This window comes from Phyllobates terribilis, unplaced genomic scaffold (genome assembly GCF_046119375.1).
Source record: "Phyllobates terribilis strain yellow unplaced genomic scaffold, ASM4611937v1 Scaffold_13__5_contigs__length_258822181, whole genome shotgun sequence".
In the NCBI taxonomy this organism is placed as follows: Eukaryota; Metazoa; Chordata; class Amphibia; order Anura; family Dendrobatidae; genus Phyllobates; species Phyllobates terribilis.
Genome location: NW_027362773.1, coordinates 69,761,515 through 69,777,421, shown reverse-complemented (window position 1 = coordinate 69,777,421; position 15,907 = coordinate 69,761,515). Strand labels below are relative to the sequence as shown.

Here is a 15,907-nt window from a genome sequence, read left to right as displayed (position 1 = left end):
CCAAGGAGGGTCTTCACAGGCTGTCACCTAGCCACTCCTCCACTGGGCTGACTGTAGCTTTTATCCAGCAGTTAATGCCCCACCAAAAGAGCTGCCATTTGAATTTGGTGCCTCTCCGGCATACCCTGGAAGTGGATCCATCACTTCTAGTGCTCTTGATGGCACCAACACGCTCGTCCTCAGGGCTAGGTTTCAAAGACCTGCACATGCCTGGGACAAGGCGGTGGCCAGCAGACACATCAGTTTACTATGCTGCCACCATCCACCAGCTGTTTTCCCATTGAAACCGCTTTCACACCTTCAGGACTCACCTGCTTCAGCCACAGCAGTGCCTTACTGCCACCCAGGCGACCATGCCAGGGCATGTCTTCATATCATTTCCCTGGACAACTCCAGGATGTAGATACTCTCTCCAAGGACAGTAAACCAACTATTGTGTTGGAGAGGTGCCACCTTTTTTTGGTCTTTGGAGGGCATATCCCTCTCAGGTGGTGCGGTCATGTGTGAGCGTATAATAAAAGCTCTTTCCTGAGATTGCGCAGTCCGGTCCAATGGGAGTCTCTGGTCTTGATCCAGTGCCTCATTTCTTACGATTGTCATCATCCTCCTTCCCTGAATGGTGTGGATGTCATCCTGCACCTGCACAGGCGTACTTCTCTCTGCCTTGCCAAGGCCAGAGCAAAAGTACTGTAGTGCACATGTGCAGTGAAAGGCCAAAGAGCACCGATGACCCATAGTTAAAGCTGGAGCATTAGCACTACAGTACTCTGGCCTCGGCAAGGAAGAGAGAAGTGCACCTGCGCAAGAGCAAAAAGCAGAGGGGGGAGGCTAGAGAGCCTAAAAAGATGATCAGAGTCCATTAACCCATTTACCCCCGAGGGTGGTTTGCATGTTAATGACCAGGCCAATTTTTACAATTTTGACCACTGTCACTTTGAGGTAATTACTCTGGAACGCTTCAATGGATCCCCCTGATTTTGAGACTGTTTTTTTGTGACATATTGTTCTTCATGATAGTGGTAAAATTTCTTCGATAGCACTTGCGTTTTTGTGAAAAAAATGGAAATTTGGTGAAAATGTAGAAATTTTCAAAATTTTAATTTTTATGCCCTTAAATCAGAGCGATATATCACACAAAAGAGTTAATAAATAACATTTCCCACGTGTTTACTTTACATCAGCACAATTTTGGAACCAAAATTTTTTTTTGCTAGGAAGCTATAAGGGTTAAAAGTTGATTAGCGATTTCTCATTTTTCCAACAAAATTTACAAAACCATTTTTTTAGTGACCACATCACATTTGAAGTAATTTTGAGGGGTCTTTATGACAGGAAATACCCAAAAGTGACACCATTCTAAAAACTGCACCCCTCAAGGTGCTCAAAATCACATTCAAGAACTTTATTAACCCTTCAGGTGCTTCACAGGAATTTTTGGAATGTGGAAGAAAAAAATGAACATTGAACTTTTTTCACAAAAATGTTACTTTAGACCCAATTTTTTTATTTTCGCAGGGGTAACAGGAAAAAAATGGACCCCAAAATTTGTTGTGCAATTTCCCCAGGGCACGCAGATACCCCATATGTGGGGAAAAACCACTGTTTGGGCGCACAGCAGGGCTCGGAAGGGAAGGAGCACCATTTGACTTTTTGATTGTAAAATTTGCTTGAATAATTAGCGGACGCCATGTTGTGTTTGGAGAGCCCCTGATATGCCTAAACAGTGGAAACCCCCCACAAGTGACCCCATTTTGGAAACTAGACCCCCCCTGGGAACTTATCTAGATGGGTGGTGAGCATTTTGAACCCCCAGGTGCTTCACAAATTAATCCGTAAAAATGAAAAAGTATTTTTTTTTTCACTTTTTCGAATCAATTTGTGACGCACCTGGGGGTTCCAAGTGCTCACTATGCATCTAGATAGGTGCCTTGGGGGGGGGGGGGGGGGGGGAGTCTAGTTTCCAAAATGGGGTCACTTGTGGGGGAGCTCCAATGTTTAGACACACAGGGGCTCTCCAAACGCAACATGGTGTCTGCTAACAAATTGAATGGAAAATCCGCTCAAATTGTTAGCGGACACCATGTTGCATTTGGAGAGCCCCTGTGTGCCTAAACATTGGAGCTCCCCCACAAGTGACCCTATTTTGGAAACTAGACCCTTCAAGGATTTTATCAAGGGGTATAGTGAACATTTTAAACCCAGAGGTACGACACAGAATTTGATAACTTATTCAATATGATGACCTAATGTTGTCATTAGTCTTGAGCGCAAGTACTCGCTACTTGAGTTTGCATCGGGTACTTGGGTATGCACCATGTACTGCGTGTGCTCGAGTGACATGCTCGAGTCCCTGCCCCGCATGTTTCACGGTTATTAGACACCTAAAAAAAAAAAAAAAAAAAAAACATGCGGGGATCGCTCGTGCATGGCAGGCAATCCCCGCAAAGTTTTTTTGGCCGCGAAGCATATGGGGCGGAGACTCGAGCATGTCACTCAAATACCCACGATACTCAATGCATACCAGAGCACCCGATGCAAACTCAAGTAGCGAGCACTTGCGCTCAACACTAGTCGCCATATCGCCATCTTTTTTTCTTACTTTTGAAAAAAAATCCAACCCCATGACAACCCTAACCCCAACCCAACCCCAACCCGAGAGTTTATTTTTTACGCTGTGCCTTGTGTAGTGTAAGTGATTAGACGACTTTATTCTTTGGGTCGGTGCGATTACAGCGATACCAGAATCATATGGGGTTTTTGATTGACAGCTATCACACACTAAAAGACGCATTTTTTTTGTAAAATCTAGTTTTAAAAACCGCCATATTTTGAGAGCTATAATTTTTCCAGATTTTGTCAGACAGTAATGTGATGGCTTGTTTTTTTGCGGGATGAGTTGATGTTTTTATTGGTGCCATTTTCAGGCACGTGACATTTTTTGATCACTTTTTATTCCGATTTTTGGGAGGCAGAATAAACAAAAACCAACAATTCAGGAACTGTTTTTTTTTATTTTTTTATTCAGTTCCGCGTGTGGTAAAATTGATAAGGCAGCTTTATTCTTTGGGTCAGTACGTTTACAGCAGTACCACATTTATATAATTTTTCTATGTTTTGGCACTTTTACACAATAAAAGCCATTTCATAGAAAAAAATATTTTTTAGCATCGCTTTATTCTGAGAGCTATAACTTTATTTTTTGGCTGATGGAGCTGTATGGCGGCTTGTTTTTTGCGGGACGAGATGACGTTTTCAGCGGTAGTATTTTTATTTATATTCATCTTTTTGATCGCGTGTTATTCCATTTTTTGTTTGGCAGTATGGTGATAAAGCATTGTTTTTTTTTTTTACCGTGTTCACTGAAGGGGTTAACTAGTGGGACAGTTTTATAGGTCAGGTCGTTCCGGACGCGGCGATACCAAATGTGTACTATTGTTTGTTTTTTTCATAATATTTATTGATGGGTACATTATATTTTTATTTTTGGTGGATTTTTTTTTTTTTTTTTTTTTTTTTTTTTACAACCCCCCCCACTTTGACTGTTTTTTTAACTTGTTTACTTTGTCCCACTCTGGGACTTTAACTTTTTTTTCTCTGATCGCCTGCATGGCACAGGAATGAAGCACCATCCCTGTGCCGTGCAGGCTGTCAGCGCTGGACAGGGAGAAGATAATTTGGAAACGCACTGCGCATGTCCAAAAAATCTTCCTGCTGTCTGGTGACCCGGATGTTGTCATGTCGACATCGGGTCGTCATGGCAACATCCTGGAAGCCACGGCAGACAGCGCTGGAGGCCGGAAGAGGAGGTGAGCATACGATCACCTCCCCTTAGCCACCGCAATGCTGCGATAGACTTCGATTGCAGCATTGCGGGGGTTAATGTGCTGGGAGCGGTGCAGGACCGCTCCCTGCACATTGTCATAGTGCACAAACACGTATTAGTACATCATAGGTTGTAAAGGGGTTAAGAGTGAAAAAGCCAGTATTCTGGCAAAACACACATCAGGGACACTAGTTAGATTTTTATCTATATAAATAAAAATATGTGAGTCTTATGCAGCTGGTGCAATAAACGCTGTATGACCTTATGTGTATGCTAGCTCTGCTCTAGTACTGACAGCCTTTGATCAATGGTCTGGATCAGCTGGTGGCACCACGGAGTTTGAATCGCTGCCCGCCCGCAGGCATAGTGCGAGCGGTACATTGCTGCACGTGGTGGGTCTTCTCTAACCCGCTCAAACATATGCCGATTTGAATAGCTCTTGTGAGGGTCCGCACTGGTATTGATCGTGCGGATTGCTTAATTGTATGCCCAGCACACAAACATCTAGTGCGGCAGATTTAAATTTTCACTTGCGATCCTGATAGCATAATTGCATGCAGGATTGTCAATGTGAACCGCATCTATTGTTTGTAACCGGATGGACACGTGATGAAGTGGAGCTGCTCTCCTATAAAAACGGTTTATCTTACAGCATGCAGGCCAACATCAATGTACCTATGATTACATCAGACAGGATTATATAAATTGAGATAAGATACTTTATGACTGCATGAGTGAGAATGTTGGCTGATATATTGAATATATGGATAAAGAATCTTATATCTCTGGATGAAATCTAAGGATCTGTATGTCAGTCACATTGTACTAATCAACTTTTGAAGAGTCATAAGAGTTATAAAATAGTCACTCCTATTGTGATCAGCTCCATGGCTTCCTATATATGAAATAAAATACCTGACCAATAATTTATAAAGGGACAAGAGTCAGGTTTCTTTTGATTGATAAATTATTTTGGATCTCATCTAAATTTATTGGATCACAGTCTTTTATACATTGACTTTAGCAACTGTGATCTTCTATACATTCGTAACAGATGTATGTAGATGAGGTATATTTAAATTATTAATTTTAGCAATTTTCTAAATAAAGATTAATTTTAGACACTTTTCCTCTCTCATTCCCTTCCTTTCAAATTCTGACAGACGTGTCATCCACATAAAGCAGGGAAGGAGGATGGCAATCATAAGAGAAGGCACCAGATCAAAACCAGAGACGTCCATTGGACCAGACTGTGCAGTCTTGAGTAGAATAAAAGCTTTCTCTATGCAAGGCACAAAAACTTGAACATACAGCATTCCATTATGCTGTAAAACAGGGCTTCTAGGTGCAGGCCATACTTTATATGGCAGTGGTTGAGTGAGCACAACTTCTGTGTCTGCAAGATCACCATAACATATCCACTATTCGCACTGTGTGAACACTTCCATTACATACATATACATCAAGTGTCGAGAAGGTGTTTAAAAAGGGGCCAACTTAAACATGCTATACACCATTCCACATTTATCTTCTGTAATAAATCAAGAGTCACAGCACTCTAGCACAATGCAAAAGTAAACCTTTTTATTAACATGCAAAAGACTGTTAGAAACATATACAATATTAACACTTTACATTATTTACATTAGTTTTTTTTTTACATATACACAGTGCTGACTTTATCACCAAAGAACTGGATGAAAATCTCCGGATGACTTTTATAGAACTGACCCAACAGCCGTTTCTTCTCTTTGGGGGAAAGTTTTGTGTTCTCATAGATAGTTTTAAGTAAAGTCCAAAGTTCAGTCTGTGTCGTTTTCTGTGCGGTTCTGTCAAACTCACTTTTATCCACTCTCTGGCAAAAACTGTAACCTGGGAGTTAGAAGAGGCACAATTCATTGGAGAACTACAACAGATGCAGGAACACTTTACAATAACATAAAATCAGCTGTCCTAGGTACCAAGTGAAGTATAGGATTTCATTTCAAAGTGCAACTATAATCCTTCAAAGGGGGTTGTCTGGTTTATAAAAATCAGTTTTAAATACCCCATTAGTAATATTTGGGTAGGTGTCATCAAGAGCCGCTGTACAATGGCCTATACTAAGCGTTTCGCTTTGCAGTACCCGACATCACGATCTGCTCATTGATTGGAATGGTGTCATCCATATTGCTCCGGTTGGAAACCTCTTACCAAGTGTTTGGTAGATTCAGGATACTAGGGACCCTTTACACAACAACTTACATTTATAAAAAGCTAAAATTTGATTACAATTTTATGGAAAGTGGATATAAAACAAAACTCAAATTTGAATTGCAAAAATGCTTGGAACAATCATGGTTCTGATAATCAAAGCCAACATGGACTTTTTGCAATCACATGCAATATATTCCCATGGGGTTACATGAAACTGCACAGGTATGTACAATTTCATGTGACCCCCTCCCCCATTGCAAGCAATCCATATTAAAAGATAAAAAACTTGTAGTTTTCACATTGACAATTGGGGCTTTTTTTAGACCAGCTCCTTTTTCAGGAACCACCACATGTCTGACCCCATCTTTCTTTCCTAGTGAAGTGTTTAATGAATGAGTGCAAGTGTCATTGTGATGAATGGCAGCATCAGCTGTGAACTGCCAATTTGATTGGTGGATCCAGTGTCATTGTAATCCTGCCTCTGATCAGGAACCTGCTGAAAACTCTTCCTGAAAAGACAGGAAGCATGGGGAAGGTTATACAAACCGACCAAAGGCACTAAAGGCCCACCAACCGGTAAATGTTATATTTTAGTGGTCATTTACGGTCCTGTACACAGGCAGATCTCACCTAACAATGCGCACTGAACAAACTAACATTCCTCAGTGAGCATAGGCTGGCATCATTCTCAGCAGCGAGAGTGCATATTGCACAATACTTATGCTGCCAAGAACAATTTTTAAGAAAGCTTATTAAAATCCATTTCACCTGATGACCGTTCCTCATCAGGGTTGCCAACCGTACTGAAATTCCAGGACAGTAAAGATAAGACTTTTTTGCCCTGTCCGTAAAAAAAAAAAAATTTAAAAGGCATCCATGACTTTTTGAAGAGGAAGAAACATTCAGATTATTTTGTCCAATCATTTTACAGTGAATGCATAAAAAGTCTGATTTTTTGATACGTCGTCCAGAAAAATAAAGATGACGACCCTGTTTCTCTTTCACAAGCAGCCTGTCTACACTGCGTCACTAGGAACATTAGCTTCAGAATTTCAGGGCAAATGCACCTTAAGAGTTCTTAGGGCATTTTCTTCCCTTCACGTTTTCTTAACATTGCCAAAATTTAAAAGAAAATCCCAAACATTTGACAAATCCAAGAATAGGTCATTTTCTGTTGAATGATTTCATTTAAACTGATGCTTGGGCACATTTAATAATAAAATTTACCAGTGTCTTTGTCAGGGTCTCTTCCTTGTTGTACGGCTGCAAGCTTCTCACTAACCATCTTGTGCAAGGACCCAGGAATCTAGGGAAAAAGGAGACAAGATGCTGTAGCCATTACACAGGAGGCACTCCATACTAGGAACGCTTCCACATCAAAAAAAGGCAGCCCTTTCTATTGACTTCAGTGCAACTCCTATGGGTATGTTCACTGAAGAAGGTTCTAGCTCTCCAGCCAATAAATCGTGTGCAAGGCAATGTTCATATTGTGTTTTACCCGCATGTCAGTGGCTCAGTTGGCGCTTGCGTCAGAAGCCTTGGAAAATGTGATTCGGATGCATGTGCCGACAGGCCATTGACGAATGATGCAGTCACGTGTGCTATCGGACATAATTTTCGTCTGTGACATCCTATTTGAGGCGGGCTCCATGACATGGTCGACCACATGCTTGGGCCTGCCTCATATGCTTATACATTTTTGTTTCACAGCACCAAGTGACCCCACCTGCATCATATCAATCAATGGCCCCATCTGCACACATGTCAGAAAAACTACAATGTATATAAAGATCAGCCGTAGAGTCCCTGATTTTACAAATACATTGCCTTTAACATAGGAAACGGCTTTTAGTCTTGAAAATTGTGTTCACTGCTGATTTATAAAAACGTACACATTGATAGGGATGACTGAGCTTATATGTGGAAAATACAAGGATAAATACACATGCAATTTGACCACTTACTGACCAGTTAGTCTTAATTGCCAAAAAACTTGACAAGGAAAAGTAATGACATTTTTTTCCACCCAACGCAAAACATTATCTCTATATACCTTAAATACATCTTTATGATGATCCAAGAGAAAGAGCACCAGAAGATCACACTTCCCTTTGGACAGACTTTTGTTATTTATGATGGCTTTAGAGAACTTCCTTTTCACAGTCATTCTGTTATCGCTCTAGAATTTAAATAAAAGCACACGAGTGGTTATGAATGGCAACGTAACTGCCCTCCAGGGACAACATTTGGAAAATGCATTACTTGCATATTTCAGTGACCGAGCAAGCGCGCTATGTAACGCGCTAAACGACCTGTCCCTGCAGAGCGAGCACACATTCCAGAAATAGTGACTTCAAGAACCGTCTGAGTCAAACTGCTTACAGGTGACTAAGGAACACAGGACAAAATATTCAGCTGCCTGACACCCATTCTATAGGGACAAAAACTTCAGCTGAACTGTGATGCTGGGATCACAACTATTACCAGGGCCTGGGCATTACTACCCATGTAAAATAGTTGAGAATATTTTATAGTATTCCACCTGAGAGTTGGTTTTAGCCTTTCCCCCCATGCCATTTTAGATGCCTGAAACTGCCACTGTGCAAGCTGAAGAGCCAACTGTGTAATATTGAAGGGGTTGTTCATCACTAGACAGCCCAAGCTTCATCAACTCGGGACCCGAATTAAAATAACGTATACTCCCCTCCTGCAGCTATGCCATTCAATTGATTTCACCAGCACTGTTCTTAGGGACTGAAGCACCTTTCATCGCCTAGTGCAGACTGCAGCCAGTCACTCTTTGGCTTCAGCTCATCAAAATTGCAGACCTCCGATCTGTCAAAGTAGCAAAGGCAGCAGCTGACACAACAAGTCCTGTCTCTCTGGGAACATCGCTACAGCAAGGAGGGGAGTATAAACCATTTTAATTTAGGTCCAAAATTGATTAAGCTTGAGTTGTCCAGTAGCGGACAACCCCTTTAAAAGGATAATAAAACCATTTGCAATATGTTCCCCTTGTGGCAGCCGCAACAAAACATTTTATGATACCAGCCTCCAAATCCCCTTTTAAATCAGATTTAGAAAACAATGTCCAACTACTTTAAAGATAATCTATAATACTGTCCAAAATTCAGTGTTGATTCACTTGCTAAACATTCACAGTGAAGGGACATTCCCATTAGCGGTTTCTGCCATATTCACAAATACCACGCCTGATAGCTGTAGGTTTCATTCATTGATAGGACCTAGAAGTCCAAGATGGGAAGGCAATGCGAGTCAGAGAGGCAGATCTACCGCTAGAGGTAGGGGCCCGTAAGAAATCAGATCACTGAAAATTGATTAGAGATGTTTCCAGATATAATCATTTGCATTCCATTCCTCATACTCCGTTTTACCTCTTCATGGAGTCTGACCTCTGACGGTTCTGCAGCAACTGCCATGAAATATAGGAGGCGGCGGAATTCTTCACGACTTTGGGAGTCTAAGAGCTTCAAGCACAACTGTGTGGCTTCCAATGCTGGTTCAGTCTTACCATTCACTGCAAACATATATAAATGCATAAAATTAATACATTTGGATGGATCATGAATATTATACAAAGAGAAAGTCTATCAGCAGTGATTACAATGTATACAATAGGCAGATTACTGAAAATACAATAAGGCCAAAAAGCCTGATTATGTGTTGCAACTGTCCCAAGCCCATACTGGTTATTCTGGAAAAGGTCAACATCCAGTTTAGGTTTATAACTACTTCTGTACCTCACAGACTAAAAGTCTATGCAGTCCACACTTTACTCTGCACCAAAGTTTTAAAAAGTCAAAGCAGAGTAAGCAGTTTGCAGGAGATTGACAGCTGTCAGACTCTTCACAGGAGATACACAATGTTTATTATGTTTGCATTATCACTCTACACAGTGAACCAGAGCTTCCTCATTCTGACCCAATTAGAGTGGAAATAAGTAATAAAACATTACTATATAAGTAATAGGAGCAGTGTGGGAAAAAGCGGATGGGGAGGGGGGAATGGAGGTGTAAAAATTTGAATTATCTGAATGAGAGAAAAAAAAAAAAAAAAAAACAGTTCTTAAAAGCCAAAAATCTCAAACTGGTCCAGGTACTGGTCAGGATGGGACAGAATGGGCCATTCCAAAACTGGTCAACTATAAAGCAAGTATTTTGCAGCCCGGCTGAATATGCTGCCCACCGATTGTTACAATGTACAATATATCCAGTCCACATGGTGTGGCAGCTATGCTGGTGAACCAGAATAACAGCTGTGGGATGTTCGATACCTGGAAGCTCATCACTTCTTGCAATCTTTTAATGGTCATAATTGAGTTTATGTAGAACAAGTCTCAGATTTGTCATGTTCAGCAAGAACCAACAACCCTGCCATGCAATGACACTCACTGAGGTCATGAGTAACTAATGCAGGACTCTGAGCTTTTATATAATTAGGTGGTCTACACAGAAGACTGTATGGGCAACTAGTTAGAGACCAAAAGTGTGACGACCAGGGACGTGCCACTTCCTCCCTAGCACATATAAACAGACCGTTTTCTATCAGGTGAATGGCATAACAAGCATCAGATGTTACGACACTGAAAATACTTGTTCACAAATTGCATGATTGCTAATGATTCACCTGAAGTCATTACTTACATCAGCTCCCTACATACATTAATGGCAATTACAGATCTTCAGCTATGTAACAAAATATTTAAAGGCAACGTCATTAAAGTGAAAGAGTAATTTCCCCAACAGTGCTTAGAGGTGCCCCGACCATGCCATGGGCACTACATCTTGTATTATATCAGACACTGTTCTGACAGTGCAGCATGCACACTTACCACTGGTCACAAGATTAAGTGAAGCAATGTGGACCCATTGGTACACTAGGTATGGCTAAAGGGGTGCAGAAGTAGCATGTACACCCAGCCCATGGTGGGTAAAGTCTGTTATACAAGACATGATTATGTGAGGTGTTGGTACAGATTGTTTGGGAACCCAGATTTGGCTTACTGGGAGTCACAGCCTGAACCACCGAGTCTACAATGGAGCATAAGAACATATGTATGGTGTATGGTAGGGGCTGTCACCCCAACAAGACTTAAACAGCCATACCAGGAGTTGTCAGCATAGAGGAACCCTTACTGTCCAATCAGAACACTTTCCGTGGGGTTAGATAAGAATTAAACCTCACCCAAGAGCTCAGCAATGCCCGTATGAATGTCGAAGAAGGGGTTAGTAACCAAGGGTACGCGGATCTGGCTGTAGTACTTGCTCAAGGTCTCAAAGAGCAGTAGTTTCCATGATCCATCCTTGTCTCGATGCTCAGGAATACTTCTGCTCAATTCCACCACTATTTGGTCAGGGAGGAACTCCAAGCAATCCACAGCAGCAGAAACCCATTCATCTGTCCTACAAGAATAGCTTGTATTAGTAATCCAATCATATAGAAGGCTTACAGATATCCACATTCTGTCACTTACAGAGTGCCACTGAACACCTTGAGGATCTCCCGATCCAGGTACTGACTGGTTATGATCAGATGCTCACTCTTCGATGACTCTGGCTTCTCTGCTGCAGGGCCACTTTCCAAAAGGGAATCCAACACTGGTAGATCTACCAGCTGAAGCAGCCGACGAATTGTCTGTTCCTGCCAGACTTCACTGACAACTAAAAAAAAAAAAAAAGGGTACAATCAGAAAGGCAGGCCATCATAACCTCCAGCCTCAGTGCACCTTCAACCAGGATGCAACAGAATAGGAGTGGTGCCATCTGGCTTTATTCATGAACAGAATATACACTACACACTGAGTACTAAGTGTGTGGGAGGTTTTTGTATTTTTTTCCTTCAAAAGAAGACCTCAACCTGTGCCCTTAACAGACAACCAGGCTAAAAGGGGCAACGTTTCTCCTTTTAGAGAGCACCAAGTTGGCATGCAGCCCATACAATGCTTCTCTGGGAATTTACATATCTTTTTTTTTTTTTTTTTTTTTTTTTTTTTTAAAGAGGACAAGGACTAGATCCATCACATTTAATTTCATATAAGAGTACTGATTAAGCTTAAGTTTCTTTACGGTGCCTTGGCACTCGCAATAAGTGCCTATCAGAGGCCTCTCACCCACCCACTTACCCAGCCAAACCAAAATCAACTGCTTTACACTGAGGGTCAAACATGTCTGCAAATGGAGCTCCTGATTTTGCCTGTTATTTTAAAGGCCCTTAAAAGGATGGATCTTGACTTAAGATTGCTACTTCCACAGGTGGCACTAGAATTAGTCCTCAGCCTTTCTATAGAGGTTACAGTACATTTACATGACTACATTACAAAAATCTGTACTAAATCGTTTAAGTGTGATATCCCCGTTTAGAGGTGTTGCAGGATGTAAGGAAATATCAACTCCGCTAGATGAGGCCAACAAACCAGGTTCTAGCCAAGATCTCAAAAAACAAAACAAAACACAGAACAGTTCCAACCTAAGGGGCATTTATGCTAGTATGAACATTTCTAAAAATACTCAAGTCATGATCACCTTCCCATGTAAACCGGCTGATGAGCATCCAATGAACGGGCAAAATGGCCATTCATTGGGTGAAATGATCTTTTATGCAGCATAAAAGGTAGTTCTCAGGGGTAACCAGGCCTCATGCTGCCGAGAACAATGCCAGTCTTTGTGCAGTAAGCGATCTAGTATACTGCATATGGTTTGCTTTGGACTGACTAATAACTGGCAAGAGATAAGAGTTTACCGATCGGCAGCCATACTGTGCCATCAGACAGTCTATGTAAAAGGACCTTGTAATTCTAGAGCTTCCTAAACTCCTATCCCATGGCAGCTTTGGAAAGGACAAACCACAAGAACAGATAATCCAAGAATATTTATAGATTTTTTAGAAGAGAACGACAGATAGTGGAGGATCCAGAGCCCATTTACAGTTTGTAAAAGGAAATCTTAGTTAATAGACAATTAACACCATTGTTACAGTTTTTAAGCCAAAAGCCATTCTTCAGTAAATGAAAAAAGATTACATATAAGAAACCCATTCACTGGCTTCTGAGGTTGTCATTATACTTTATAATGAATGTGACAACGAGATGCGAACAATGCTGTAATCTGTTGTCCTTCAATAGATGTGTTTGTTACCAGGCTGGCAACAGATTCCCCTTCAGGGCAAATATTCAAGGATCTTTAAATTCTTTATTAAAATGGGCACAATATTAACTGTTGAGCAGCACTCTGATCAGTCTATAAAGGGGATTACTATAGTAAATGATGGGTTAGTGATGGGTCCGGGGCCAGTGGAGTTTGGCTAACTACGCTGTGGCACAGTGACAATCTGATGCATTTGTCAAGTACCCAATGTGCAGATGAACTGATTATGAGCTAGTATGGCAATAATTCATATGAAAGACAAAATAAATAAAAGGATTTAAAAAGGGGACCTTCTCCCTATGAACTCACTCCTCTTAGCAAGATCAGCTACAAGGAATACTATACATGTCCTCCAGACCATTGCTTTAAAAAAAAGAATCGAGTAATACTGCACTATAGGGGAATTTTAAGTTTGGTAAGCAATTTGGGAGGGGGGCATAAACGTATGACTCCCACAGGTTATCCTTCCTGTATTGCAGCGAGACTTCGCAGATTGCAGAAGTACATCATGTTACTTTGAAGCTCACCTTTGGGAGGTAGGTCTATTGGCAGATTCATCTGTTCCAGGTCAGCAGGAGTCAAACTGAGGTTATCCCAAAGATCTTCTAGGTTCTGTGACTGGAGGGGAGAGGCCTGGAAGTTGGTCTGCACATGCCTGCAAGGGATACATTGCCAGTTACTATACAAAATGCAGCAAGGTCACATTAAGTTTACAAGTACAGGATGGCGGCATTACTGTAAAGTGCTGTGTGGCCATGCTGAAAATCCAGATAAAAGGATTCTGGTTTCCGAGCATTTCAATAAAAGGAAACCCAAAACAAGTGTTCTTTCTTACCCCTTGTTGGTAGGAGATCCTGAAAGTAGTGGCACAAGAGTACCTTTTTTGGGGGCGAGATGAATGCAAAACAAGACCCCACATTTGCACTACTCATAATTGCTAACCTAGTAAGGCAGTTTTTATTTCTCCTCCATCAAAGATCATCACCTGGAGCTCTCTAGATAAGAGGGATTTAAGGAAGGACACATGTCTATATGCAGTGGGGCATGTACACGGAGCTCTGAAGCATCGTCATTAGTGTCAGCCTATAACGCCAGATCCTTCTGTCTTTGGTGGCAGTTTTCACTTACACATTCTTTTAATGACCCTTGGCCCAGTTCTTGCCACCCAGTAGCTAAGAATGGACCAAATGGAATTGCTCTTCCTCTTTCCAGAGGCCCCACAGCAACACATGACCCAACTGTTATCCCATGGCTTGTCCTTGCTTGCAATACTTTCAATAAGGCAAATTATTACAAGACTTGCTGGGAGCTGCATGGATTGGTTTTCACTAGTAAACTGTTCTACAACACCTTCCACCTGGCAGAGTATTCACATCTACTGGTGCAGTGACCGTAGGTTCTCTGGAGTGAGGACTATGCTCAGCCACCTGAACGGCAATGGCTCCAGATAGGCAGTGCTGTGGAGCCCAACCTGCTGCTCTACAGCTGACCATACACATTGTATACCTGTCAGCTAGGCATTCAGCCATTCCTCCTGCATGTATATGTTACAAATGGATAGAGGAAAATCTGCCGTGGCCAGACTATTTTGAATATTATTTTAGTTTTAAGTGGAAGTGTCCAAATACATAGGTATGCAAGGAAACTTACAATTCCTCTACTTTCAAAACAGTTGTCGTATTCACCTCTACAGCCTTAATTCTATTAGGTCGGAGTCTTCCCAGATGGACTCACACGAGATCAGCAGGTCCTTGTGTGATAGTTGTCCCTTCATTTGACTTTACTGCTAGGAGCAGAAAATCCACTTCTCAAAGCCCTGAGGGCGGTTGGGCAGCCAGTATTTCCTCACAAGAATGCCAAATTACTTGGTATTTACATGAACACTTACACAGTGACGTCGTCCATGTTTATTAAGCACTAGTCAGACAAGACTTCACTATGACACGCACTGTCTTACAAACCAGAGAAGCTGCTGACAATAGTCCAGGACCAGAAGACCTTGCTGGATACAATGGAGACTACCTAGAATTATCTGGTTTGTAGCTGAACACCAACAAACCTCAGGGCTGCAGAAAAGACCAGAAAAACTGCCCGAACCAGATACCAGTGCTGTCTCCAGCTAGACTAAAGAACAGGGACCCAAGTACATGTTTTATCCAGTTTTGGGGACAACATGTTGAGTCCATCACACAAGAGAATAACAAAAAAAAGCCATTATTCATAGTCTTTGTGAAATTGAAAGAAACTGTACAAATCCAACATAAGATCAAAAGAAATCAAAGGTGCTAAAAAACTCCTCTCCTCAGATGTGTGGTTTCAAAGTAAAAAAAGCATAATATGCAGTGTAATTCAGTGGTGAGATGGAGAGCTGTGGGCATAAGTCTTCTGTATAGCAGATAAAAGTCACATTTGACTAAGTCTAGGATCTATATAGAAAAATATCCCTATGGAGAATCCGATGATTTTTCTTATGCTAGTCTAGCCCAAGCCTTAATGAGAAATTAATAGGATTGGAGGGAAAGAAAAAAAAAAAAAAAGCGTTCAATGACTGCTAAACCTTTTAGCTCTTGACCACATAGATCCAGTCTACTGAGGAATATGGCGGCCCCATATATAAGCAAAGCATAATTAAGTTGAACAGTTTTATGCAAACCCTTCTCATGGCAGGCATCTGTATAGATTGGCTTTGGAGCAGCTGCCAGAGGTTGGACATTACTGTAAGGAG

The 15,907-nt window shown here is 41.5% G+C and overlaps 1 protein-coding gene across 3 annotated transcripts in view; it reads right to left on the bottom strand.

The window, feature by feature from the left end:
- Positions 1 to 5,441: 5,441 nt before the first annotated feature.
- DEPDC7 (DEP domain containing 7) overlaps positions 5,442 to 15,907 on the bottom strand; it is a 102,393-nt gene continuing 91,927 nt past the window's right edge. The window contains exons 6-12 of one of the 3 annotated variants that reach the window (XM_073658114.1): positions 13,710 to 13,837; positions 11,514 to 11,700; positions 11,225 to 11,442; positions 9,415 to 9,557; positions 8,073 to 8,198; positions 7,247 to 7,325; positions 5,442 to 5,695 (exon numbers count right to left, since the gene is read on the bottom strand). In XM_073658114.1, coding sequence (XP_073514215.1) covers positions 5,481 to 5,695; positions 7,247 to 7,325; positions 8,073 to 8,198; positions 9,415 to 9,557; positions 11,225 to 11,442; positions 11,514 to 11,700; positions 13,710 to 13,837 — 1,096 coding nt within the window. In that variant the 3' untranslated portion in view covers positions 5,442 to 5,480. The remainder of the gene's footprint in view (positions 5,696 to 7,246; positions 7,326 to 8,072; positions 8,199 to 9,414; positions 9,558 to 11,224; positions 11,443 to 11,513; positions 11,701 to 13,709; positions 13,838 to 15,907) is intronic. The other 2 variants (XM_073658116.1, XM_073658115.1) reach the window with 2 other exon arrangements.